The sequence below is a fragment of the Schistocerca gregaria genome, chromosome 2, assembly GCF_023897955.1.
Source record: "Schistocerca gregaria isolate iqSchGreg1 chromosome 2, iqSchGreg1.2, whole genome shotgun sequence".
Lineage (NCBI taxonomy): Eukaryota > Metazoa > Arthropoda > Insecta > Orthoptera > Acrididae > Schistocerca > Schistocerca gregaria.
In genome coordinates this window covers 672,525,211-672,551,774 of record NC_064921.1, presented here as the reverse complement: position 1 = coordinate 672,551,774, position 26,564 = coordinate 672,525,211, and the positions used below count along the sequence as shown (strand labels likewise).

Here is a 26,564-nt window from a genome sequence, read left to right as displayed (position 1 = left end):
AGTGTGCACTACATGCGTTGCTATTACACAGCTGGAGCATGCGTCATGTCATGAGGTTGCCAGACACAAGCCAGGCTCTTAGCACAGGTTATACTGTTGTATTCATCCAGTGTGAAATACCTACATATTTCCATCCCCTTTATATATACATATAAATGCTATGTTCATTTCATTTCATGTCTGGCTAGGATGACATAGTGACATAGTACACTTTGCAGCATGACAGTATAGTATTAATACATTGTGACGCCAGATGGGCGAGCATGGGGGAAGGTTGAAATGGATAGAGGAGATGGATAGAAAGGGGACAGGAGGGCATGGGTAGGATGAGAGGGGGCAGAGGTGTTTGGAAGAGGAGGAGGAGGAGGAGGGCAGGAGGCGATGGATAGGCGGAGTGGGGGCAGGAGGGGATGTATAGAGATGGAGGGGGAGGAGAAAATGGATGGAGAGAGAGGAGATGGTCAGAGAGAGGAGAGGATGAGATGGACAGAGGAAAAGGGGAGTAGGAGATGGACAGAAAGAAAGGAGGTGAGAAGGGAAGACGGACAGATGAGGCAAGGAGGTAATGGGCAGAGAGGGGGAAGAGGAGATGAACCAAGAGTTATGTGCATTGTATGTGGCGTGCATGTACACAGGTGAAGCCACACAGAAAAATCTAATATCAGACTGTAAGTATGTATGTCCAAGATATCGTCACAAACTTATGGATTGGTTTCAACCAAATTTAGTACATGGACAGAAAACATCACAGGTGTTAGTAGCACTATGGAGCTTATAACTTCCTAGCTCCAGTAAGAATGGAGATCCAGCAAGCACTTTTTAGGCCCCTGATTTATAGGTTGTCCTGCACGTGTCATGTGGGAACATTATCCGCCTGCCTTAACAATGTGCTGTGCAAGTCAGCCTACACATAAGGGGTAGGAAATTGTTTTCCAGCCCCCACTGTTAGTCTGTCCTGCATGATAATCATGTTGTTGTGGAGCAGTATTGGCCTGATTCATCGACCTGTCGTGTAGGGGCTTGGATACAAGATGGTTAAGATGAAGTAAAGAAGGGGATGGATAGGGAGAGATTGGGCAGAATGAGAATGATAGGGATAGAGGGGGCAGGAGGACATTCATAGGGAGAGGGGGAAGGAGGGAGGGACAGAGAGAGGGGGTGAAGCAGATGGATAGGGAGAGGGGGGAGGAGGCAATGGATAGAACAGCAAATGAGTCTGAAATGCTTTGCACAGGGTACTTCCATTTGTACAACTTGTTAGGGCTTCTTCCCATTCAAATTGTGGTCTGTGTGCAATGTAACTAGGCTTATCTTGTCTTCTCAGTCCCTACAGGTCCATACACAGGATGCTGGCAGATACAATTGCCTCTAATTTTAATTTTGTATCATAGTGAGAATCAGTAGTTCTATTGTGCCATCTACTATGATGCGCAGTTGTCAATATACAATACAACTTTATTTTGATTACGTGAAAAATTTATGACTTCTGCTGTTCTTTTATTTATTTGTGCGCTTTTATCTCACCGTCAAAGGAACCTCTAGTTACCTTCAACAAATTAAGGTATAACTAACAAAGAGAAACAGTTTTTAAGGACAAACTCGGTGCTCACTGCACTGTGTTAACAATAAATTATCAAACTTCTCTCAATGTAATAAAAATATCAGGGAAGCTGATACTTTGTTAAATGCTGCTCTGCTTTCCTTTTTTCTTTTTCCTGGATTTTATCCTGTATCTTCATAGGGTTAGAATGTCTATTAGTGGAATTTGGCAATGTTAGTGGTAGACGATGGCCAAATGCCCTTCATGTGGGCATTCCTTTCTTCATTAGTAAGGAATTTATGTACCTCCAACTTTCTGCATCTATTGTTATCCATATGAATGTATGTGGATGTCTTCTAAATGTTTGTGAGTTGGGCAACTGAGGTGGGATGTGAATATGTGGATGTCTTCTACCTGTTTGTGAGTTGGGCACCTGAGATGGGGTGTGAGTACCAGCCCAATATTCACCTGGATGGATGTGGGAAACCCGTCTTGGCACTCTGGCCCTTGTCATTAATCAACTAGGCAAATTCGATCTGGGGCTAACACTTCCCCAAACCCCAGAAGCGGCATGCTAACATCTGCAGCTATCCAGGTGGGTCTTTTATAAAAGCTGGTAGTGCCACAACTCTACTAAATAGCTGCTGTTTATCTATTATTGTGATCTTTAATTTTTATGCAACAAGAGGTGTGCAAATGACAGCAGTGTCTTATCCTTGAATTTATAACTTGTACGTGAAGAGACCAGTAACATATGTTTTTAATTTTCCTTTATTTTTTAGGATTACAGATCTATTACTCTGTGTATGATGGATGCTTTTTGAACACCATTGAACTAGAATATAGAACCTTGCCCCCCCCCCCCCCCCCCTCCCACGCCCACTAGTTTCTACATAAGGAGAAAAAGACTACTTGGACTACTTGGAAGTTAGTTTGCTGTTTTGTACACTGGCTAAAACTGGTTATCTAAGTGAGTTAGTTCTTCACTTTATTTGCATTTCTTAAGAGGCTACTTCCATAAAGAAGACACTGAACTAACAGTTGTAGGCCTGCCTGTTCAGCTATCATCCACATTGTGTGTGAGCCAGTTGCATTTGAGTGCTTGATTAGTAACTTGTGAGTGTTTACAGAGAACACTGTAGGTTCTGAAGAGTCCTTTAAAGTAATGGAAGATCATTAGTGCAGGTTAAGAACAGAACTGGGTTCTGAACTGAAGTTTGTGGGCTTCTGTTCTGGGTTGAATTTTCTTCCTGTGTTGCACTTTATGCATGTGACTCTCTTTTCCCATCTAAGACACCATCCAATACAACACGGATGCTACTAATGCCATCAGATTTTAATTACCCACATAGAATTTCATTGTCCCCATTCACAGGTCTTCACAAAGTAACAAAACATTTATGTCAACAGGATAATGTTTGTTGCAAGAACATATATAGCTTTCCCTATAGAGGATTTTTTTTACAAAAGACAAATTGAGAGGCAGCTGGTAAATCATGCTGTAAAAAATGAATCAGTACTGTTTGGTAGGCCATCTGTGTTATCTACTGATATTTTCACGTATCACACAATTCAATTTGGATTTCCCTCAAACATCTTTATGTACAAAAATATTAATAAAACAAAGCTGGATGTAAAGATCAATATTTTGCACTCCTATTGACTCAAATTTGTTTCAGAACAAGTTTTCAGACTGTAAACAAGGGGTTCTGCAAATCCAACTATATATTCAATAAAATAATGTAATGAAAATGAATTTATGGCCTTCAGTCTCATATACTCACATTTTATTATATGTCCTCTCCGACAACTGCTTTTGTCAGTACGAGCAACAATGCTTGCGAGTTTAACAGCATCAGACTTTTGGTAAACATATTCAAGTGCCACTAAAATTCTTGTTCATTCTGATTAGACTATGTACTCAACCTCTAATAGGATATCTAAAGTAAGAAGCTATATTGTTTTTTTATATACATCAGAAGTACATGAACTGAATAGTGGCACATCTCATTAATGTGTCACTACGTTAGAAATTTGCATTGATATTAACACCAAACCTGTGTGAAGTGTAGCTGCTATAAGATAAACTGGAAACATTAATTATTTTCCTTCTGACATCATTGCCCATAACGCAGATCATGAGTCACATACTACATTACAGTTTGTGACGACATTTACATCTCATAGAATTTTTATAAACATTAGTAATTTTTTGTCTCTTTGACAGGCATATGGAGCAGATGCTGACAGAAAGCTTGATATACCTGGTGAAAATTTATCAAATGTGCTATCAGCTCGGGAATTTGTTGGTTGGTACAATGGGCTACCATCGTGCAAAGATCTCTCAGTCAATCTTGATACTGAGGTAGCTGTTGTTGTTGGGCAAGGGAATGTTGCTCTTGACGTGGCTAGGATTTTGTTGACACCTGTAGACAAATTAAAGGTAAGAGAATCAAATTTATATTACTTAATGTGAATTATAGTAGATACAGTCAAGTTCATCTTCAAAAGACAACTTACATCTATGACAGACAAACATTGTATACTTGTGAAAACTGGTCATTGGAGAATATTGTTAATTTTGAGAAAATAAGCATTAGTATAAACTAAAAGCTTTATAAATGGAACAGTCAATAAAATAAAGGCAAAACCACTTTGAACCTATTCATGAGAAACATTTTAAAAAATTAAGACAGCAGCAAATGATCCCAGAAACTTAATTAAGAATTCTGGACGTAGTTTTCCAAATTATTATCTGCATTTTTGGTCCCACTTTCTACATACACTTGGTCTTCTTTAGTTCCTTGGTAGGTCCGTTATTTTACTCGCTTAGTGATCAAAATGTACCAAATGTAGTAGCTTTCCAGCCTCACTCTATCTTGTGACACTAAACACAATGTAATTGTGTCGGTTCTGGAGCGCCACGACCGACCTCATTTGACCTCTTCTGTCAGGAGAGTTAATTTGGAGTTGGAACGGCTACTTGGATCTGGTGCGGGGTCACACATTGGTGTGGTTCGTGTTGATTCACTCTGTAGGTGGGACTATACTAGACATGGCCTACACCTCAACAGGAAAGGGAAGGGTAAACTGGCTGGGCTGATAGCAGGAAATTTAAAGGGGGGAGGAACTACATCTCATGGTGGAAACTCTTTTTTAGTGTAAGATCAGTGTCCAGTGGGAAACTCAGCCATGCAAGTACTAAAGATGTCAAAAAAGTTCAAGATAGTTGCAAAAGTAAAATGAAAAATGTTAGTATATTTCATCAAAATATTGGGGGATTGAACAATAAAATTGATGAGCTTCTGCTTTGTTTAGAAGATATAGAAACTGAGAATGTAATAGATGTACTATGCCTGTCTGAGCATCACATTGTCACTGATATGCAAAAGGTTAGCATCAATGGGTACAAATTAGCTGCACATGTAAGTAGAGATAATATGATGAGAGGAGGAGTTGCCATATATGTCAAAAGCTTCCACAGTGCAAAAAATTTAGAAACTAAAAAATTTTGTGTAGAGCAACATATGGAAGCATGTGCCACTGAACTTAAACTAAAGGATGGCACTTTCATAATTGTAACAGTGTATAGGTCCCCCTCAGGGAATTTCCAGCTATTTCTGGAAAACTTGGATGCTTTGTTGTGCTATCTGTCAGACAGGGGGAAGCAAATTATCATTTGTGGGGATTTCAATGTTGATTCCCTGAAAGAGTGTAATAGGAAGAATGACCTTTTAGTATTACTCAGTTCTTTCAATTTGAGCTCCGTCATTGATTTTCCTACTCGGATAACAAAGAACAGCAGTACATTGATAGATAACTTTTTTATAGACCAAGATAAGTTTAAGGACATAAATGCTTATCCTGTTGAGAATGGTCTTTCAGATCATAGTGCACAGCTTGTTACAGTACATGACATAGCTCCATGCAGTATAATAAATCAGACTTTCAAAGCAGTGCGTTCAATTAACAATATAAATATTGCAAACTTTAGGGAAAGCCTACAGCAGCTAGACTGGGATGAAGTGTATAAGGAACCCGATGCAAACTTGAAATATAACTTATTTCACAATACATTTTTAAGGGTATTTGAAAATTGTTTTCCCAAGAAAATAGTTAAACATAATTCCAAGAAAACATATAAAAAACCTTGGCTAACTAAAGGAATAAGAATATCTTGCAACCGCAAAAGAGAACTGTATCTAACAGCAAGATGGAGTACTGACCCCGAAATTGTTCAATATTATAAAAACTATTGTGCGGTACTAAGAAAAGTTATTAAAAAGTCCAGAAGCATGTGTATCATGTCTGAGATCAGTAACTCTGATAATAAAATTAAAGCAATTTGGAATATTATTGAAAGGGAAACAGGGCAACCAAGAGCACAGGAAGACTTTAGTGCAATAAAATTGAATGACAAGTGCACTAACAAACAATCAGAAATTGAAAATATTTTGAATAATCATTTTTTAAATGTTGTGGAGAAAATAGGATCTAGATCTTCACTAGAAGAGGCAAGGCTATTAATAGAAGAGGCCATACCTGCACAGTTTGAAACAGCTGTAATTCCACCAACCTCTCCCTCTGAAATCAGTAAAATAATAAACTCACTGAAAAGTAAAAGCTCTTACGGAATTGATGGCATTTCCAGCAAAGTACTTAAAGCTTGTTCCCCACAGATAAGTAGAATTCTCAGCCACGTATGTAATAGCTCTTTGGAGCAGGGTGTTTTCCCTGATAGACTGAAATATGCCATTGTAAAACCATTGCATAAAAAGGGGGATATGTCGGATGTCAACAACTACCGCCCAATCTCTCTTCTGACAGCTCTATCAAAAATTTTTGAGAAAGTAATGTATTCAAGAGTAGCCTCCCATATTTGTAAAAATAAAGTACTAACAAAATGTCAGTTTGGTTTTCAGAAAGGCTTTTCAACAGAAAATGCTATATATGCTTTCACTGATCAAATATTAAATGCTCTGAATAACCGGACATCACCCATTGGTATTTTTTGTGATCTCTCAAAGGCCTTTGATTGTGTAAATCATGGAATTCTTTTAGATAAGCTAAATCATTATGGTTTGAGTGGGGCAGTGCACAAATGGTTTAATTCATACTTAACTGGAAGAATGCAGAAAGTTGAAATAAGTGGTTCGTGTAATGTTAAAACGGCTGATTCCTCAAACTGGGGTGCTATCAAGCACGGGGTCCCACAGGGTTCGGTCTTAGGTCCTTTACTGTTCTTGATATACATTAATGACTTACCATTCCACATTGCTGAAGATGCAAAGTTAGTTCTTTTTGCTGATGATACAAGTATAGTAATAACATCCAAAAACCAAGAACTAAGTGATGTAATTGTAAATGATGTTTTTCACAAAATTATTAAGTGGTTCTCAGCAAACGGACTCTCTTTAAATTTTGATAAAACACAGTATATACAGTTCCGTACAGTAAATGGCAAAACTCCAGTAATAAATATAGAATTTGAACAGAAGTCTGTAGCTAAGGTAGAATTTTCAAAATTTTTAGGTGTGTCCATTGATGAGAGGTTAAACTGGAAGCAACACATTGATGGTCTGCTGAAACGTCTGAGTTCAGCTACGTATGCTATTAGGGTTATTGCAAATTTTGGTGATAAGAATCTCAGTAAATTAGCTTACTATGCCTACTTTCATTCACTGCTTTCGTATGGCATCATATTCTGGGGTAATTCATAGTTGAGTAGAAAAGTATTCATTGCACAAAAACGTGTAATCAGAATAATTGCTGGAGCCCACCCACGGTCATCCTGCAGACATCTATTTAAGGATCTAGGGATCCTCACAGTAACCTCACAGTATATATATTCCCTTATGAAATTTGTTGATAATAATCCAACCCAATTCAAAAGTAATAGCAGTGTGCATACCTATAACACCAGGAGAAAGGATGATCTTCACTATGCAGGGTTAAATCTGACTTTGGCACAGAAAGGGGTAAATTATGCTGCCACAAAAGTCTTTGGGCACCTACCAAACAGCATCAAAAGCCTGACAGATAGCCAACTAACATTTAAAAATAAATTAAAAGAATTTCTAGATGACAACTCCTTCTACTCATTGGCTGAATTTTTAGATATAAAGTAAGTAAAAAAAAAAAAAAAAAAAACTTAATCATTAGTGTCATGCAATATTTTGTGTAATGTAATTTCTTGTACAGACATCTTTTATTAACCTGACACGTTCCACATCATTACGAAGTGTCGTATTCATGATCTATGGAACAAGTATTAATCTAATCTAATCTAATCTAGTTGTTGTGTTCTTGTGGTATTCAGTTCAGAGACTGGTTTGATGCAGCTCTCCATGCTACTCTATTCTGTGCAAGCCTCTTCATCTCCCAGTACCTACTGTAATCTACATCCTTCTGAATCTGTTTAGTGTATTCATCTCTTGGTCTCCCTCTACAATTTTTACCCTTCACGCTGCCCTCCAATACTAAATTGGTTATCCCTTGATGCTTCAGAATATGTCCTACCAACCGATCCCTTCTTCTTGTCAACTTGTGCCACAAACTCCTCTTCTCCCCAATTCTATTCAATACTTCATCAATAGTTATGTGATCTACCCATCAAATCTTCACCATTCTTCTGTAGCACCACATTTCGAAATCTTCTATTCTCTTCTTGTCCAACCTATTTATCATTCATATTTCACTTCCATACAAATACTTTCAGAAACGACTTCCTGACACTTAAATCTACACTCGATGTTAACACATTTCTCTTCTTCAGAAACGCTTTACTTGCCATTGCCAGTCTACATTTTATATCCTCTCTACTTCGACCATCATCAGTTATTTTGCTTCCCAAATAGCAAAACTCCTTTACTAATTTAAGTGTCTCATTTCCTAATCTAATTCCCTCGGCATCACCCGATTTAATTCGACTACATTCCATTATACTCGTTTGGCTTTTGTTGATGTTCATCTTATATCCTCCTTTCAAGACACTGTCCATTCCGATCAACTGTTCTTCCAGGTCCTTTGCTGTCTCTGACAGAATTACAATGTGATCGGCGAACCTCAAAGTTTTTATTTCTTCTCCATGGATTTTAATTCCTACTCCAATTTTTTCTTTTGTTTCCTTTACTGCTTGCTCAATATACTTATTGAATAACATCGGGGATATGCTACAACCCTGTCTCACTCCTTTCCCAACCACTGCTCCCCTTTCATGCCCCTCGACTCATATAACTGCCATCTGGTTTCTGTACAAATTGTAAATAACCTTTCGCTCCATGTATTTGACCTCTTCCACCTTCAGAGTTTGAAAGAGAGTATTCCAGTCAATATTGTCAAAAGCTTTCTCAAAGTCTACAAATGCTAGAAACATAGGTTTGCCTTTCCTTAATCTATTTTCTAAGATAAGTCATAGGGTCAGTATTCTCTCACCCAAACTGATCTTCCCTGAGGTCGGCATCTACCTGTTTTTCCATTTGCCTGTAAAGAATTCGTATTAGTGAAACTTCCTGGCAGATTAAAACTGTGTGCCAGACTGAGATTCGAACTCGGGATCTTTGCCTTTCACGGGCAAGTCTCTGCCAACTGAGCTACCCAAGCACGACTCACGCCCCGTCCTCACAGCTTTACTACTTCCAGTACCTCGCCTCTGTAAAGTTTAGAAGGTAGGAGACGAGGTACTGGAAGAAGTAAAGCTGTGGGGACAGAGCGTGAGTTGTGCTTGAGTAGCTCAGTTGGCAGAGCACTTGCCCGTGAAAGGTGAAGGTCCTGAGTACGAGTCTCAGTCTGGCACACAGTTTTAATCTGCCAGGAAGTTTCATATCAGCGCACACTCCACTGCAGAGTGAATATCTCATTCTGTAATTCATGTTAGTGTTTTGCAGCCGTGGCTTACTAAACTAATACTTTGGTAATTTTCACATCTGTCCACACCTGCTTTCTTTGGGATTGGAATTATTATATTCTTCTTGAAGTCTGAGGGTATTTTGCCTGTCTCGTACATCTTGTTCAGTAGATGGTAGAGTTTTGTTAGGCCTGGCTCTCCCAAGGCTGTCAGTAGTTCTAATGGAATGTTGTCTACTCCCGGGACCTTGTTTCGACTTATGTCTTTCAGTGCTCTGTCAAACTCTTCACACAGTATCATAGCTCCTATTTCATCTTCATCTACATTTTCTTCCATTTCTACAATATTGTCCTCAAGAACATCACCCTTGTATAGACCCTCTATATACTCCTCCCAACTTTCTGCTTTCCCTTCTTTGCTTAGAACTGGGTTGCCATCTGCGCTCTTTGATATTCATGCAAGTTGTTCTCTTTGCTTAAAAGGTCTCTTTAATTTTCCTGTTGGCAGTATCTTTCTTACCCCTTGTGATATATGCCTCTACATCCTTACATTTGTCCTCTAGCCATTCCTGCTTGGCCATTTTGCACTTCCACTCGATCTTGTTTTTTAGACGTTTGTATTCGTTTTTGCCTGCTTCATTTAGTGCATTTTTATATTTTTTCCTTTCATCAATTAAATTCAATATCTCTTCTGTTACCCAAGGATTTCTATTAGCACTTGTCTTTTTACCTACTTGATCCTCTGCTACCTTTACTATTTCATCTCTCAAAGCTACACATTCGTCTTCTACTGTATTTGTTTCCCCCATTCATTGCAATCATTCCCCAATGCTCTCCCTGAAGCTCTCTACAACCTCTGGTTCTTTCAGTTTATCCAGTCCCATCTCCTCAAATTTTCACCTTTTTGCAGTTTCTTCAGTTTTAATCTACAGTTCATAACCAATAGATTGTGGTCAGAGTCCACACTTGTAAATGTCTTACAATTTAAAACCTGGTTCCTGAATCTCTGTCTTACCATTATATAATCTATCTGAGACCTTCCAGTATCTCCAGGCTTCTTCCATGTATACAACCTTCTTTTACGGTTCTTGAACCAAGTGTTAGCTATGATTAAGTTATGCTCTGTGCAGAATTCTACCAGGCGGCTTCCTTTTTCATTCCTTACTCCCATTCCATATTTACTTGCTACATTTCCTTCTCTCCCTTTTCCTACTACTGAATTCCAGTCACCCATGACTATTAAATTTTTGCCGCCCTTCACTATCTGAATAATTTCTTTTATTTCATTATACATTTCTTCAAATTCTTCATCATCTGCAGAGCTAGTTGGCATATAAACTTGTACTACTGTGGTAGGCATGAGCTTCGTATTTATATTGGCCACAATAATGCATTCAGTATGCTGTTTGTATTAGCTTACCCGCATTCCTGTATTCCTATTCATAATTAAACCTACGCCTGCATTACCCCTATTTGATTTTGTATTTATAACCCTGTATTCACCTGACCAGAAGTCTTGTTCCTCGTGCCACTGAACTTCACTAATTCCCACTATATCTAACTATAACCTATCCATTTCCCTTATTAAATTTTCTAACCTACCTGACCGATTAAGGGATCTGAAATTCCGCACTCCGATCCGTAGAACACCAGTTTTCTTTCTCCTGATAAATGTGTCCTCCTGAGTCCCCATCCGTAGATCCGAATGGGGGACTATTTTACTTCTGGAATATTTTACACAAGAGGACGCCATCATCATTTAACCATACAGTAAAGCTGTATGCCCTTGGGAAAAATTACGGCTGTAGTTTCCCCTTGCTTTCAGCCGTTCACAGAACCCGCACAGCAAGGGCGTTTTGGTTAGTGTTACAAGGCCAGATCAGTCAATCATCCAGACTGTTGCCCCTGCAACTACTGAAAAGGCTGCTGCCAGCTGAGTTACCAGTCATTGAAATATTTATGCTTGTTTATTATCACCAGGGATACATATTCCATGGATTGACACAGTGATTATTTTGCTCTCCACTGACTTGATTACAGTAAACTTATAAGCCCAACAATAAGTACAGTATTAAAATAAAAATGTTTATACAGTAATAATACAATGAATTCATAATAATTCATCCACATAAAATTACAATTGTTAGAAGTAAATAGCCTAATGACATAAATAATAATTATCATATGTATGCAGAGTGTTTGATCACACTTAAGAAACGTGAGCCGTTTATGATGATAAATTATCTGGAAAATTTACATTTACAAAATTATCAACTGAACAAAAAGAATGATACAACAAAAACGGTTTTAATTTAGATTTGCAAAGGTAGTGCAATTTCTGAGGCTTTTGTGCTCTGTGGCAAGTGAATTGAACATTTTGGTGCTACCATATGTGGCATCTATCTGCACCAACAACAGTATTTTCCTCAAAATGTTCCTGCATCTGGACTGTGATAAATGACTTTTAGAGTTGTTTTCGTAGAGATTAAGGCCTGTAGTTACGAAACACGTAAGAGAGGATAGGTACTGAAAAGCACCACTAAGTATTACCAACTGTGCAAACACTTTGCAGCAAGAGATTCATTGACTTACTCTGCCTATAATTCCAATTAGTGGGTTTTGTAAAATGAAGATCATTTGTTAATATGTAGAGTTACCCACGAAAATAAGAGCATTTGGTATTATAGAGCGAAATGAGTGAAGTTAGCTGCCTTTGTTAAAAACTAAACATCAATTTGTGTACTTATTGCAAAAGTACTTGCGCTTAATTTCTTAACAGTCAGCAGCAAGAGTTGACCCCCCCCCCCCCCCTCGCCCCACTGATTCTGCAGTGAAGATGGTTGCATACTCTCTGTTGTTGTTGTTGTTGGTGGTGGTGGTTATTGTATGTCATTGAGATTTGAGGATCTTGGTTTGGAAGCTCCCATGTCTGTGTAATGTACAGTACAAAATGGGTGGAAAGATTTTTCATTTACACTATTGATGTTCAGTCGCTGGAAACAGTAACAGCTACAAAAATTAGTGTGCCTCTGGAGTGATCTAAAGTGGAATGACCACATAAAACTACTTGTTGCAAAAATGAATGCCACACTGATAGTCAGTCGGAAGACTTCTAAGGAAACATAATTCATTCACAGAAGAAGTAGCTTAGGTAACCCCCTTCAATGATTTTTTTAAGTATTTCCTGTCAGTTTAGTCCTTAACAGGCAAGTTTAATAGAAGAGATTGAAAATATGAAAAGAAAAGTGTTTGTTTCGCCAGGGACTCACTTAGTAATAGTGTGAGAGCACCCCACAGTTGCTCATCAAATGACAGTAGAAACACTACAAGCAAGACAAGATACGATGCATCACAAAGACACTTACTTTTAAAACCGTGAGAGATAGAAGCCAAGAAGACCCAGACAACATATAATGTCCTTCCATGTACAGCTCGTGGAATAATCAGACTGAAACTCATGTGTAACCTTATGGATAATGGTTCTCTGAATGCTTCATTCACAAATGAACAAATGGAACTGAAAGGAGAAATTATACCTGAACTACAGTCAGCTGCACACCGTAAGGTGGCTTGTATAGTGTAGAAACAATAGGGATGGGGGGGAGGCTAAGTCATTACTATGTTACAGAATTGTTTTCTGGGATAACAAAAGTTAATGCCGCATTGTATTTTGTTCAGAATGGCCTAAAGTTTTTCAAATTGCTGCTACAGGTACACATAAGGGAAAGATGGAACCTATGGAAAGAACACTACAGGGTGTATAATACTGTGATTCTTGTTTTGTTCTATCCTCTGATATCTCTCTAGACTTGGAGTCTTGATTATGTTTCTCATTATGTCTTGAAAAAGTTTGTAGATCGTCCCTCCCTCTCCTCTTCCGCCCTCCCCCTTGTCCGCCACCACCACTTTTTCCTTTCTCTTCTCGATGCCACATTTCAAGCTGGTGGTTAGATGATTTACCTGTATTAGTTTCAGATTAATTTACGTTTTACAGTACTCCTTCCTGAATGCTTAGAGACTATGAATAATGACCAATTTTTCCCTATTTTCATCGGCAAAAAATACAGGAGCATTCAACCATAACAAATACTTGAATATTTTTAATACAGTAGTAAACGTGAAGTAGTTATTTTCATTAGTCCAACAGAAAAGGATAACAGTACTGTTTTGTTTCCCATAAAACCTTTTCTTTTCTAAGTTTATGTCCTACCTGATGTTTCTGTTAACTTTTCAGCTTGCCACCAGCTGCATTGCTTGAATACTGTTTTTTTTATTCATTAGTTTGTTTCAAGAGTACGGGATTCAAATTTCAGTGCAGTAATTATGAAGCAACATCTTTGTGATGCATTTAAAACTTGGCTTGCATTTTTGCAAAAAAATGGGATTGACATCCCCTCTAACTTTATAGGACTACCCTGTAGCTATTTTTCTTATTAGGCAATGATGCAGGCCATATTTCCAGAGAGACTTAAATATTCTGTAGTAATATCCATCTGTAAAATTGGAGATCAGAAAATCACCCCTTATTGCAGACCCATTTTACTCCTTCCACTCATTTCAAAGGTCTTTGAGAAAGTGGCCTATGAGAGAATACTGACTCATTCTTCTGAACAAAACTTATTTTTGTGCCTGTCAGTTTAGCTTTCATGAAGGGTTCTCCCCAGGGAAAGCTGCTCAAGCCCTAGCAAATGAAGCCCTGACAGAGATAAACAAGAAAAATTATCCTCTTGTTATATTCTGCTACCAGTCAGACCTTTGAGTCAGAGATGGAGCTTGATAACAAAAAGCAGAGTCATGCTGATAGACTGGAACCATGCTGATAGACTGGAACATACTTGAAGCTAACTTCAGAGTGTTGTTGTTGTTGTTGTGGTCTTCAGTCCTGAGATTGGTTTGATGCAGCTATTCTGTGCAAGCTGCTTCATCTCCCAGTACTTACTGCAACCTACATCCTTCTGAATCTGCTTAGTGTACTCGTCTCTTGGTCTCCCTCTACGATTTTTACCCTCCACGCTGCCCTCCAATACTAAATTGGTGATCCCTTGATGCCTCAACACATGTCCTACGAACAGATCCCTTCTTTCAGTCAAGTCGTGCCAAAAACTTCTCTTCTCCCCAATCCTATTCAATACTTCCTCATTAGTTATGTGATCTACCCATCTAATCTTCAGCATTCTTCTGTAGCACCACATTTCAAAAGCTTCAGAATGGGGAAACATAATGTGTGGAGTTCAACAGGTATCACTATTGTGTCTGCTCTGTGTATACAAATTACTTTCCTGTGACTTTAAAGAGTAGCTCTGAAACTGTAATATTTTCTAATGACAGTAGTGTATCAGTCAAGAGTCCAAATTCCATATGAACGGCCCTACAACTAGTTCACAGCTAATTAAATCCCAGTTTCTTAAGGAGTCACATTATGTACTTACAGACAAGCAAGAAAGACCTGCTAGGACAGGAAGTAGGCATTAACAGCCCTAAATTAAATGGAACACACTATAAAATTCCTTCAAATACTAATGAAGAACAAATTAAAATGATATCAGTTCAGCATGTTTGGCTTTTAGAATTACAGAGTTGACTTACAGACAAGTATCTTGACTTTTTATGTATATTTTCAGTCCTTGTTGTCTTATGAAATTACCTTCTGGGGAAGAGTCCAAAGTAATTTAGGTACTATATATGTTCAACCAAAATAGCCTGAAAGAATATTGTGTAAATCAGAAAACAACATGTTATGCAGAGGTCTCTTTAAAGATCTTGAAATTTTTTACACTCATGTCCCAGTACATTTACTCCCTAATTTTTGTAGCTACTGATAACAAAAAATCAAATTCAACTGAACTTTGATATGCACAATCACAATACAAGACACAAAAGTGATTTACATATAGTAAGAAACGTTCTGGCAGAATGTAAATAATTTAGGAATAAAGAAGACCACTCACTGAAAAGCAGGAGCATACAGTTGTTGACAGACACATGAAAGAGAATGAAAACTTTTTATAGCTTTCAGAAGAAACCCTTTGACAAGCTAAAGCACTCCCCCCCCCCCCCCCCCCTCTCTCTCTCTCTCTCTCTCTCTCTCTCTCTCTCTCTCTCTCTCTCTCCTCTCTCTCTCTCTCTCTCTCTTTTCTGGTAGCTAGCAAAGTTTTCATTCTTTTTGGGTATGTCTGTAGACAACTGTACACTTCTGGTTTTCAGTTTAGTGGCCTCCTTCACTCCTAAACTAGTTACAGAAAAGGTTTTCAAGCAGACTTTGCTTTCTTATCTAGGGTTCAGAGTGGAGTTCTGTCCTCTGGTTCAAAATTTCAACAAGCTCCTGTTTAACATGAAAGGTAGGGGTGGGGGGGGAGTTGAAAATACCTGTCAGTTCAAAAGAAAATGAAAAATGTACCTCGTTATCCACTCCTACAAATTATCTGATGGTCTCTATTTAAGAACTGAAAATTTCTGTTAGTTTCATAGCAAGTCAAAGTGTTCGTTGTAGAGCTCATAACAAGTAATGGTGTATTTTAAACAGACTTCTGTATTTTCAGATTATGTAACCATTTTAAAAGCACCAGTGTACTCAAGCAAATATTAAGCTACTAACAGGGGATAAACAGTAGAAGCAGCTTTATTCAGAGTGGCAGTTTTATATCTAATTTGCTATGCGAAATTTAGCAGGTGTAAGTTTAAAAAGTGTTAAACATTATAGTGATAGTTTATTGTTAATGCAGCATATATGATGGATTGTCTTATGTTAATTTGTTATTTATACTGTGACTCACTCCAGATCTGTGGAAGCTCTCCTTTCTGATTGAATATAGAATTCTGAGTGAGGGAATGAATGAAAAGAAAAAACAATGTATCAATGTTTTATTTATTTTGTTTCCTTATTTGACATGCTACCGTAGAAGAAAAAATTGCTGGAAAATTAAAGATAGCATACACGAAATTTCAAGAATAATGTTATGGAAAGGTCAGGGGTAAAGGTAGGGGAGTGAAAGAAATATTGTTTTTCATAGAGGTGGTGGTAAAGATGATACATACTGATGAATAAAAAGATTGTTAATATATTCTTAACATTATCTACCCACTGACTAAGGCAAAAATATGTATTTAGGCCTATGACCAATTCAGCTTAGCTTCTTTTTTATTAAAATCTTGTACCTACTGTATTTTATCTTATGCAGATAATCATGGCATTTAATATGATTTAGTAAATCATGAATGTAACACAAATTAATTGTATGAGACAAGGCAACTACACACCAAGTAAAGGGATCGTAGAATAGTGTGTGTGTGTGTGTTGCCCTTGATGTCAGCATGAAGCAAAGAAAACAAACATTCATGCAGTAAAAGTTCTAATAATATACAAATTAAGTATATAAATTTAAATCAGTTGCCTTTAACATGCATTAAATCTAATTATTTTCTCTTCTCACCTGTATTCGCTAAGGTGGTAAGAATAGCAGCCTGACATCTTCCTGTATTCTATTACATCACAAATGCTGGAAGTATTAGAACCATTTGGGAACAAAACTGGTCACACTAAATGCCAAGCACTTGAGACACCTGGTGTCACAGTACATCAGCCTTGTGTATGTAATGGCACTTATATATAAAAAGATATCATCTCCAAATGAATATGCTATGGTTTAATTATTTGTTTACTTTATTTTGCCACCTTTCAGCTGACAGATATCACTGAACATGCTCTTTCTGCATTGTCAACAAGTAGAGTGCGTCACGTTCGTGTAATTGGCAGGCGTGGTCCTATGCAGGTGGCCTTCACAATTAAGGAATTTCGTGAAATGCTCAATCTTCCAGGGTGCAAGACAATTATGGATCCTACATGTTTCACAGGAATTCCTGACAAGATTCCAGGTCTGTTCTATTTTATTGCATTGTGGTGACTTTACTGTTGATGCTGATGGATAACAAGAGGTAAAGGGAAGCCCCTGTGTGGAAAATACAATTGAGGAAATTGTAAAATTACAAGGAGGTGGAATAGCTGGCCACACAACACCCCTCATTCTTTGCAATAGAGGGGTTCCTCTCAGCATGGAGTTTGAGTGACCTACCCCTCCTTTCTGATCTTCCCCTGTCAATCCCTCTTTCCACTTTGATGAAGGAAAATATAAATTCCCAGAGCTAGGAATAGCATTTTCTACTAATAGTATTTGCAATTTTACCTCCTGAAGGTCAGTACTAGCCAGCCATTCTCTCTCTTTGTAGCTTAACAGTTTTCTTAATTCAAATTTTCTCCAGAGAAGGGCCAGTAAGTAATAAGATTTAGTACACCATTGAGCTAAGAGAGTCAGTTGCATTACACAGCAAAATATGCATCCTTTCAGGTACTGACACACAAATGTAATTTGGAACAGACGTGACTGAAACAAGAAAGCAGCCAAAGCTTCAATTCATAATGGAATAGGGCATCAAGTTCGTGATCATACATGCACCACATTTCTCCTCTTTGGCTAATTTATGGCTAAGCAAAGCTGGTGGTTCCCAGTAGTGGTCTATACATTGATGCAACATGGCTTTCTTGGTGATCACAGATGCATTCCTTATAGTAACTAGCGGCAGCAGTTGTGGGTATGCCAAAAATGCAGCTCCCAATATAGACCTTTTCACTTCATTAAAAGCTGTTATCATGTGTGTAGTGCAGCCTCCAGTCTTGATGAACCCTTCAATAAGTCATGAATCAGTGCAGTTTTTTTTTTTTAGTTTTGCACAAAACGTCATTAGGAATCAATTCACCAAAAGATCCTCATAATTCCCATACTGGATTGTGGAAATAGTTGAATGAATTCCACTAGCTCATTTAGTGGTCTGATACCCTGCAGTTTTATGTCACACCTCTGGAATCTAACTTCAGAGCCCCAAAAACAATTGATTTCTAGTCCATGTTCTTTCAGTTTGATTATCAGTTGTTGTAAATGTTTGAGATGTTTCTCTTCTCTCATTGACATCACCAGAATGTCTTTGATATGGAAATAGCAAAAACCTAAACTTTGTATTATTTTGTCCATGTACCTCGTAAAAGTATTTGTTATGTAATATAGGCCAATTGGCATATGTGTAGATTTAGTAATGCCTTCAGCTGCAACTAGGATTTGATAATGAGCTCTGACCAGATTGAGTGTGTAATGTATTATTGTACTACATGGATTCACTGCAAAAATCTTCAATATGGGGCTCTGGGTAGTGATTTGGTACTGTTCTCACATTCATTTATCAATAATCTCAATATTGTGTTGATGTCTTTAGGTACCACATGCAGTGGTGAAGCCCGGCTACTGCTTGCTGGCCAACTCTTCCCTTGTTCTATCATTAATGCAAAGCTTGTTTAGTAGCTTTCAATTTCTCTGCTGTTAAGCTCTGTGACTTTGCATGCACTAGCAACCCTGGTTTTGTGATTATATGGCGATCCATCATGTGTTTTACAGATGCATATATATAACTGGCAAAACAGACCAATAGAGGATGTATTTCCAAAAATAAATGTCTGTGTCAGAAATCAGGTAACAAACCATAAAAGTTGTTAGCAATGATAAAACACTATACAAAATTTTGGTGCAGTCCAATAGTCCAAAAGTAATGCGAGACTGCAAAAAGTAACAGCTAACACTCTCACATTTGTGAGATAGCATGGTGTAGTGTGAGTCTGGAAACAGGCAGATATAGTCACAGGCAGGTAGTGTATTGGAGCCATCACACAAGAGCAGACAACACCTGAGTATTCACAGCTGGTGGGATGTACTGACCACAAAGTAAGCCACAGCAGATAATTGATGGTTACTGCGAGATGCTTTCCTTTAGCGACAACATTGCAAGGCAATATGTGGTGAGAGGAAGCAGACATTGTTGAAACTGAAAGGCTGTAAATTAATACACAACCACCACATGAGTACTGAAAAAGCCATATGACAGGCAATGGCACCACATGAAAGAGAAAAATGATGTGAGTTAGCACATTTAAAAACCTACACTGTAGTTGTGGAATAGTACCTTATCTGGAGATGATGGAAGATGTAGATGTACCTTTTATCTTAAAAAAATTATAACTTCAAATCACCTTAAGCAGTCATAACGAACAAAGTGTCCATTATCGTGCCTTAACAGCAGTATTGTAAGACAATATTAGATGTTTTATAAAAGCAATACAATATGAATAATGAGTGGGAATGCCAATTATGATGATTAAAAATGCATTTAAGTGCATATTAATTTGAAAATCAATATGTATAATGCTAGTATAGAGTAACAAATCAGAGTAGCTTTCTGTGTATGTATAATTCTCCTCAGCAGTTTGGTCCCATAGGAACTTACCACAAATTTCCAAATTTCTTTTGGTTTGAATAGTTAATGGAGAAAATGCTAATTTTACCCTGTCATTATAATGAGATACAAATAACTCACAAACTAAGTACTTCAGCAATAAACCATTGTCACCACCTAAAGCTGGTGAAGTTCTAATTATATTTGATGTATAATACAATGTGGTAGTAAGAAATGTAATATGATCTTTTTATTCACTGAAAAGTCTGCTCATAACCCATGACAGATATTGTGCAAGATTTACCTTTAAAAAAGCCGTCCTGTTGGCATAGTTTGACATGTCCAGGATATCGGTGCATAAGAGTGAATTATGTAAAACTTGTATATGTACTGTTTTTGCAGTATGACGTACAGTAAAGGCAATTTTGTGATCTTTGCTATGACAGATGGAAGGCTATTCTGAGATGGTGGCCATGTTGGCCAGGTTCAGTATGTCATACAAGTTTGTTGAAGGGAGATCTGTGCAGCATATCGATTATGATCAGAAGCCTTTGAAATTTTAACTGAGAACAGCAGCATAGTGTTCAGAATTTGATGAATTTGTGATTGATCTCACAGATAAATCTGTCATTGCTTTCACAGTAGTTAAACAAATGTGAAACAAACAATTTTATTTACTAAACACCTAGGTGTTATTTACTAAACACCTACAATGCCAAACTTCTTTAAAAATTGGTCATACACTTTATTAAGCCACTTTATGTGAAGTATGTGTTAGACTGTAATAATTAAATTGATGATTACTTTATGCCTCTGGATCTTTTCTACCAACTGATCCCTTCTTTTTGTCAAGTTGTGCAATAACCCTTTTTTCTTCCCAGTTCAATTCAGCAGTTCTTTGTTAATCGTTTGATCTACTCATTTAACCTTAAGCGTTATTCTGTAGCACCACATTTCAAAAGCGTTTATTCTCTTCTTGTCTATGCTGTTTATTGCCGACATTTCATTTCCATAAAAGGCTATGCTGTAGATAAATACTTTTGTAAAAGACAACCTAACACCTAAACTTAACAATAAAAATAATCAATTATTGATAGTATAATGTAAATGGACAGATAAAACAAAAACTACTCACCAAGCAGTGGCAGGGAAAATCATAGAAAAAAGGATTTAACTTTCACAAACTTTTAGAGCCAGTGGCTGCTTCTTCTGGTGGAAGAGTTGAAGGGGAAGAAAGAGGGGTGAAGGAAAAGGCCTGGAGTGGTTTAGAAAAGTTACCCAGTTTTCTAAACTGTACCCCTTTCCCTAAACATCTCCAGTCCTTTTCCTTCACCCCTCTTCTTTCCCCTTCAACTATTCCACCAGTAGAAGGAGCCACTGGCGCTGAAAGCATGTAAAAATTAAATCCTTTTGTGTGTGTGTGTGTGTGTGTGTTTTCCCCTGCTGCTGCTTGGTGAGTAGATTTTTTTTATGTAACATTTGAATTTGTATTCAATATGGAAATACTTTTTTTTCCACATTTTTTTCCAGTCTGAATTTAAATGTATGGTAATATGTTGAGCTATATCCATATGTCTCCAATACAAAATTCATATGCAGCATGTAGGTGAATACTGTATGCTTTTCATCTAGATGGGCAGCTGCAATGTTCAATGATATGTCCGCACTCGTATTGCAGAAAACCTAAATTTTTAAACTACAGACCAAATAACATGTCTTAAATTTCTTCGACATACATGTTTCATATATCAGACTCTTTAGAAAGATGTGTGCTACAAAATGAACATATTTCTGAAAAATCGATATTTTTTAACACATTGAATGCTTTAGTTTGCTCCAAGTTAACTTGTTAAGTGCAAACAAAGTGAAAATATGGCATTTTAGTACCTTTTTTAAACTTTTTTGTGTGTGTTACGTATGATTCACATGGCCCCAGAGTAAAGGTACCAGGTGTGTCATTTGCTATGTCGCTAATAATTGTAGGTTTGTACTTCTGTCAGTTTTTCATTCCACAGCATTATTTGTGTACAGTTCCATTATTGCTTCCCTGCATTGTTGCCACAGTCTTTATTCAGTGCTGTTTGCTCCATAACAAAGTGATATTGTGGCAGAAGATTATGTCACGTATAAGTTATGAAGATGAACAAAGGCATGTACAGCAGCTTTTAGATGAAGTTATGGACATAAGTGATGGAGATTCTGTGTTTTTATTTGGTGATAGCTCAGATGAATTTTTACCAGAGGAGACCAGAAGTGAAACCAGAAATTCTGATTATGAAATCACATCAGTGAAGGTAGGAAGAAGAGTTTGATGTCCACACAACCAGACTTCACAGCTGTAAAAACCAGGCAACAAAGCATCTCTAACTGTGTTAGTGCTATAACTACTGCTGTTGGTCCAGGTTCAATTGAAGTAAGTGTAATACCAGAAATTTCTGAAGATGAAGATGACAAACTTAGAATGAATTCTAATGAGGTTGTCTGGGGGCCAGTTACATATAAAAATATAAAAAAACTTTACATTTATTCATTCCAGTTTTGGTGTAAATGCTTCTGTTGCACTAACTCTCAAAGGCAAGACACCATATGATTTCTTCAAATATTTTGTAACTAATGAACTTTTAGAATATGTGACTCAACAAACTAATTTGTACATGGGAGCAGCCAGACGTAGGTGTACTGTGTGCTACGAAAAAAATGAAGAACGATTTTGGACGAGAGCAGGCTGTCATGAAATGCAAACAAACTGCATGGAAATGTAAGACTTGTGACTCATATTTTTGTGTAGAGTATTTTTTCATAAAGCGCAGTGCATACAGGTGTTAGAGAAACAGAGTGGAATGACCCAAATTTCTCAGTTTATTGTTGTTGCACTTAGAGTTGATGAATGTAAGTAAAACTGTATGTGATTTGGCATCTAATGTGTAATATATATATATAATAATAATAAGAAAAGTCCAATATGACTGACCCATGTGAGTTATATATAACTCATGAATTCAAATCTCAATAACTACTCTTGAGCTCTTGAAAACCATAGGCCATGTACATGATTAGTTACTGGGGCCATAACCTACTATAAGACAGAGTCACAGCACGCTCCTGTGAGTTACAAATGCACCACAGAGCTTTAAATGGAAAAATGTCTGTGAGTTGTATTTACTTCACGTGGCCCAAAGAGAACACTTCCTGTGAGTTATATTTAACTTATGTGACAGTCAATGTGTTAAATTTTCTGTGTCCTACCTCAAACACTCATGGAAAGGGGGGCTAGTATTGCCGCAGTTCGAGTATTGCTCTCATGTCAAGTGAAAACAAAACAGATTTCTGTGGCTGCGAGCCATCAAGTGAAGTAAAATACATTCACATAATTCTGGTAGACTAAAATACATTATTAGTTTCAGATTTTATTTTATTTCCACTTTTCTGACAGTGAAGTATTAATTGCCTTGCAGAACAATGAAGTTATTTTTGTCAGTGTTCTAAAGAAATTTGGCTTTTATTAATTTTTACATTGAGGCAGTCAATTTATTTGAACCGAAATGTTTAATTCCACACTAATGGCTAGTTTCAAATGTTCCCTGCATTTCAAAAGTGCATGTTTTCATCTTCTAGCATGAATGGCACTATGCCATAATAAAGAATCAAACATGAGAAAACAGTACTGCTACTCCAAGAAAATTTACTTCCGAATCTGCACTTTGAGCAGAATTATGCATTTTTGTATGGTTGATGAAATTCCGATGCTTTTGCAGTACCCTCTGATGTCTTGTTTCTTTTATGACGTAATGTGAGATCTTTTAATGTTTTACACGTACAAACATATGGGCTTCCTGTGTCATCATAACTGCGCAAGTGAGGTGACACCTGATATCTGGTGCTTTCTGGCATCTGCTGAAATGAACCTATTTCTAAGAGGTCGCGGGAAAATATTGCAAATGGTTGTTTGAAAAGCGTTACTTTCAAAGTAAATTTCCTTTAACGCAACATGAACTGTGTGTGAGATTGTACGATGAATTTCTTAAATCACAGAGCATTTGACTTTCATTTAAAAATCAGCTCCTTGAGGGTGACCATTTTGAAAAATTTCGAGTCCAGAAGATCAGACATTAATGTCGTTATTAAAAATTTTACTGGCTTTAGGATAATGGAATGTAGTCAAATTAAGTCGGGTGATGCTGAGGAAATTAGATTAGGAAATGAGACACTTAAAGTAGTAAAGGAGTTTTGCTATTTGGGGAGCAAAATAATTGATGATGGTCGAAATAGAGAGGATATAAAATGTAGACTGGCAATGGCAAGGAAAGCGTTTCTGAAGAAGAGAAATTTGTTAACATCGAGTATAGATTTAAGTGTCAGGAAGTATTTGTATGGAGTGTAGCCATGTATGGAAGTGAAACATGGACGATAAATAGTTTGGGCAAGAAGAGAATAGAAGCTTTTGAAATGTGGTGCTACAGAAGAATGCTGAAGATTAGATGGGTAGTTCACATAACTAATGAGGAGGTATTGAATAGGATTGGGGGAAGAGAAGTTTGTAACACAACTTGACTAAAAGATCACCAATTTAGTATTGGCGGGCAACGTGGAGGCTAAAAGTCGTAGAGGGAGACCAAGAGATGAATACACTAAGCAGATTCAGAGGGCTGTAGGTTGCATTAGGTACTGGGAGATGAAGAAGCTTGCACAGGATAGAGTAGCATGGAGAGCTGCATCAAACCAGTCTCAGGACTGAAGACCACAACAACAACTGGCACATTTGTGTGATGTATCTTAAAGTGTAACACACCCATAAAAGATCAACATTATATGTGAAGGCTTAGCTTCTCTTGCAGCTTATTAATCTTCGAGACCAATATTATATGTGAAAGCTTAGTTTTTCTTGTAGCAAAACTATGTATATTAATTTAAATGATTAACTTTCCCCTATTTGGGTGTACACACTTCTTAATAGCAATATTGCTATTGGCTGACTACATCGTGAAAATATGCAGTGTATGTATTACTGCACATCAAAGATCTTTCCAAAACTTGTTTTATTATTTTTATTGAGTTTCATTTCTTAAGGGCCGGGAAATTCTACGCCAGTGTGTAAAACCATAATCATTCAAAGGACTGATAAGTTTTCATTCTGAGGAAAAGTATATGGTCACTTAACATGGAAAAAGTATATTTTCAAGTGGGAAAAAGTTTATTTTTAACTGGGAAATCCGAGGAAAATCTGGGAATTTTTTTTTGTCTGCATTTACACCCTGTATTGGTGTGGCTGAATGCCAACTGCCATACAAAAGGCACAGTTAAGGGCTCTCACTCGCGGCTTTCAGTTTTCGGCCAAGACTCACATCCTGCACTTTTATCATCATTGTACTGTGCGCCCCTATTCAGAACTTTACCTTAATGACCAACTGCTTTCTGTAGTGGAGACTTATCCTTTTTGGGACTGACCTTCAATGCACTCTTAACTTGGCTTCATCATCTTAAGGAAAAGTGTTGGTGGCATCTTAATATTATTCGATACCTGAGCCACATCAACTGATCGCCCTACACCACTGCAGCTATACAAAGCCCTCATGCAGTCCCGTATTGACTATGGGAGCCTGGTGTATGGTTCAGCATCGCCTTCCACGCTGCGGCTGATTGACCCTATCCACCACTGTGGAGTTCAACTTGCAATGGGAGCTTTCCAAATGAGCCCAGTGAACAGCCTCCTCATAGAAGCTGGTGTTCCTCCATGTGGCTCAGGCAGTAACTACTGCTTGCAAATTATACCACCCACATTCATAGTTCACCTCACTATCCAAATTATGTAACATGGTGATCCATCTTCCACAACGGCAGCCCAGAACGGGGGATCCATTTGCAGTCCGTGTCCGTTCACTTCATACTTTTCCTCTGCCACGTTACCAGTGGGTCCACTTATGTTCATCTTCGTAGTCCATGCCTCAGCCACAGCTTCGTCTGGAGCTATTGCAAGGCCCGAAAGGTTCAGTTCCACCTGAGGCCCTCTGTTGGCAGTTTTTCTCTATTCTCAGCAAGTTCCAGGGCTCAGAAATAGTCTACACGGATGGATCAATGGTCAATGGTCTTGTTGGCTTCGCTTACGCTCACATTGGCCATACTGAACAGCAATCCATGGCGGATGGCTGCAGGGTTTTCACTGCAGAGGTGGTAGCCAACTATTGTGCTCTTGAGCATATCTGCTCCTGCGCTTGTGAGTCCATCATTGTCTGTAATGACTCCTTAAGCATCCTTTGGTACTGACTATCCAGAAGTCTCTTTACACTCTAGGCAACAGTGGACGTTCAGTGACCTTCATTTGGACCCCAGGACATGTTGGGATCCTGGGCAATGAACTTGCTGACAGGTTGGCCAAACAGGCTATCGGTAAACCAACTCTGGAGTTTTGCCTGCCGGAGACTGATCTCTGATTGGTCTTCAGTTGTATAGTTTTCGCTATCCGGGATACTGAATGGTGCACCATCAGTACACCAAATAAAGTGTGTATTATCAAGGAGACAACGAATGTGTGACAGTAATCCATGCGCCACTTGCAGGAACTACATTGTACTTGGCCCTGTTGCGAGGACCCACTTCAATGCTGCTGTGGCTTTCATATGACTGTTGTCCACATCTTGTTGGACTGCCCAATTTTAGCTGCTCTGTGGCAGACTTTTAATTTTCTGCCACACTGCCAACAGTGTTAAGAGACAATGCCTCAATGGCTGATGTTGTTTTACATTTTGCTCAGAGGGGGTTTTTAATCACACAATCTAAGGATGGGCGTCTGGACTTCTCTCCCAGGCCTTCACCCTTCCTCCATTTTAACTCTTCCTCGCTCTTTCTTTGCTATTTGTTTGCCCTGGCATTCATCTTTTCTCTATCTGTGTTCCTCTAGCCTTGTCTTTCA

The 26,564-nt window shown here is 37.9% G+C and overlaps 1 protein-coding gene across 1 annotated transcript in view; it reads left to right on the top strand.

Annotated features, from left to right (window-relative positions):
• Positions 1-26,564, top strand: part of LOC126334725 (NADPH:adrenodoxin oxidoreductase, mitochondrial) — a 68,555-nt gene that overhangs the window by 6,076 nt on the left and 35,915 nt on the right. The window contains exons 4-5 of the mRNA XM_049997261.1: positions 3,768-3,983; positions 17,065-17,257. Coding sequence (XP_049853218.1) covers positions 3,768-3,983; positions 17,065-17,257 — 409 coding nt within the window. The remainder of the gene's footprint in view (positions 1-3,767; positions 3,984-17,064; positions 17,258-26,564) is intronic.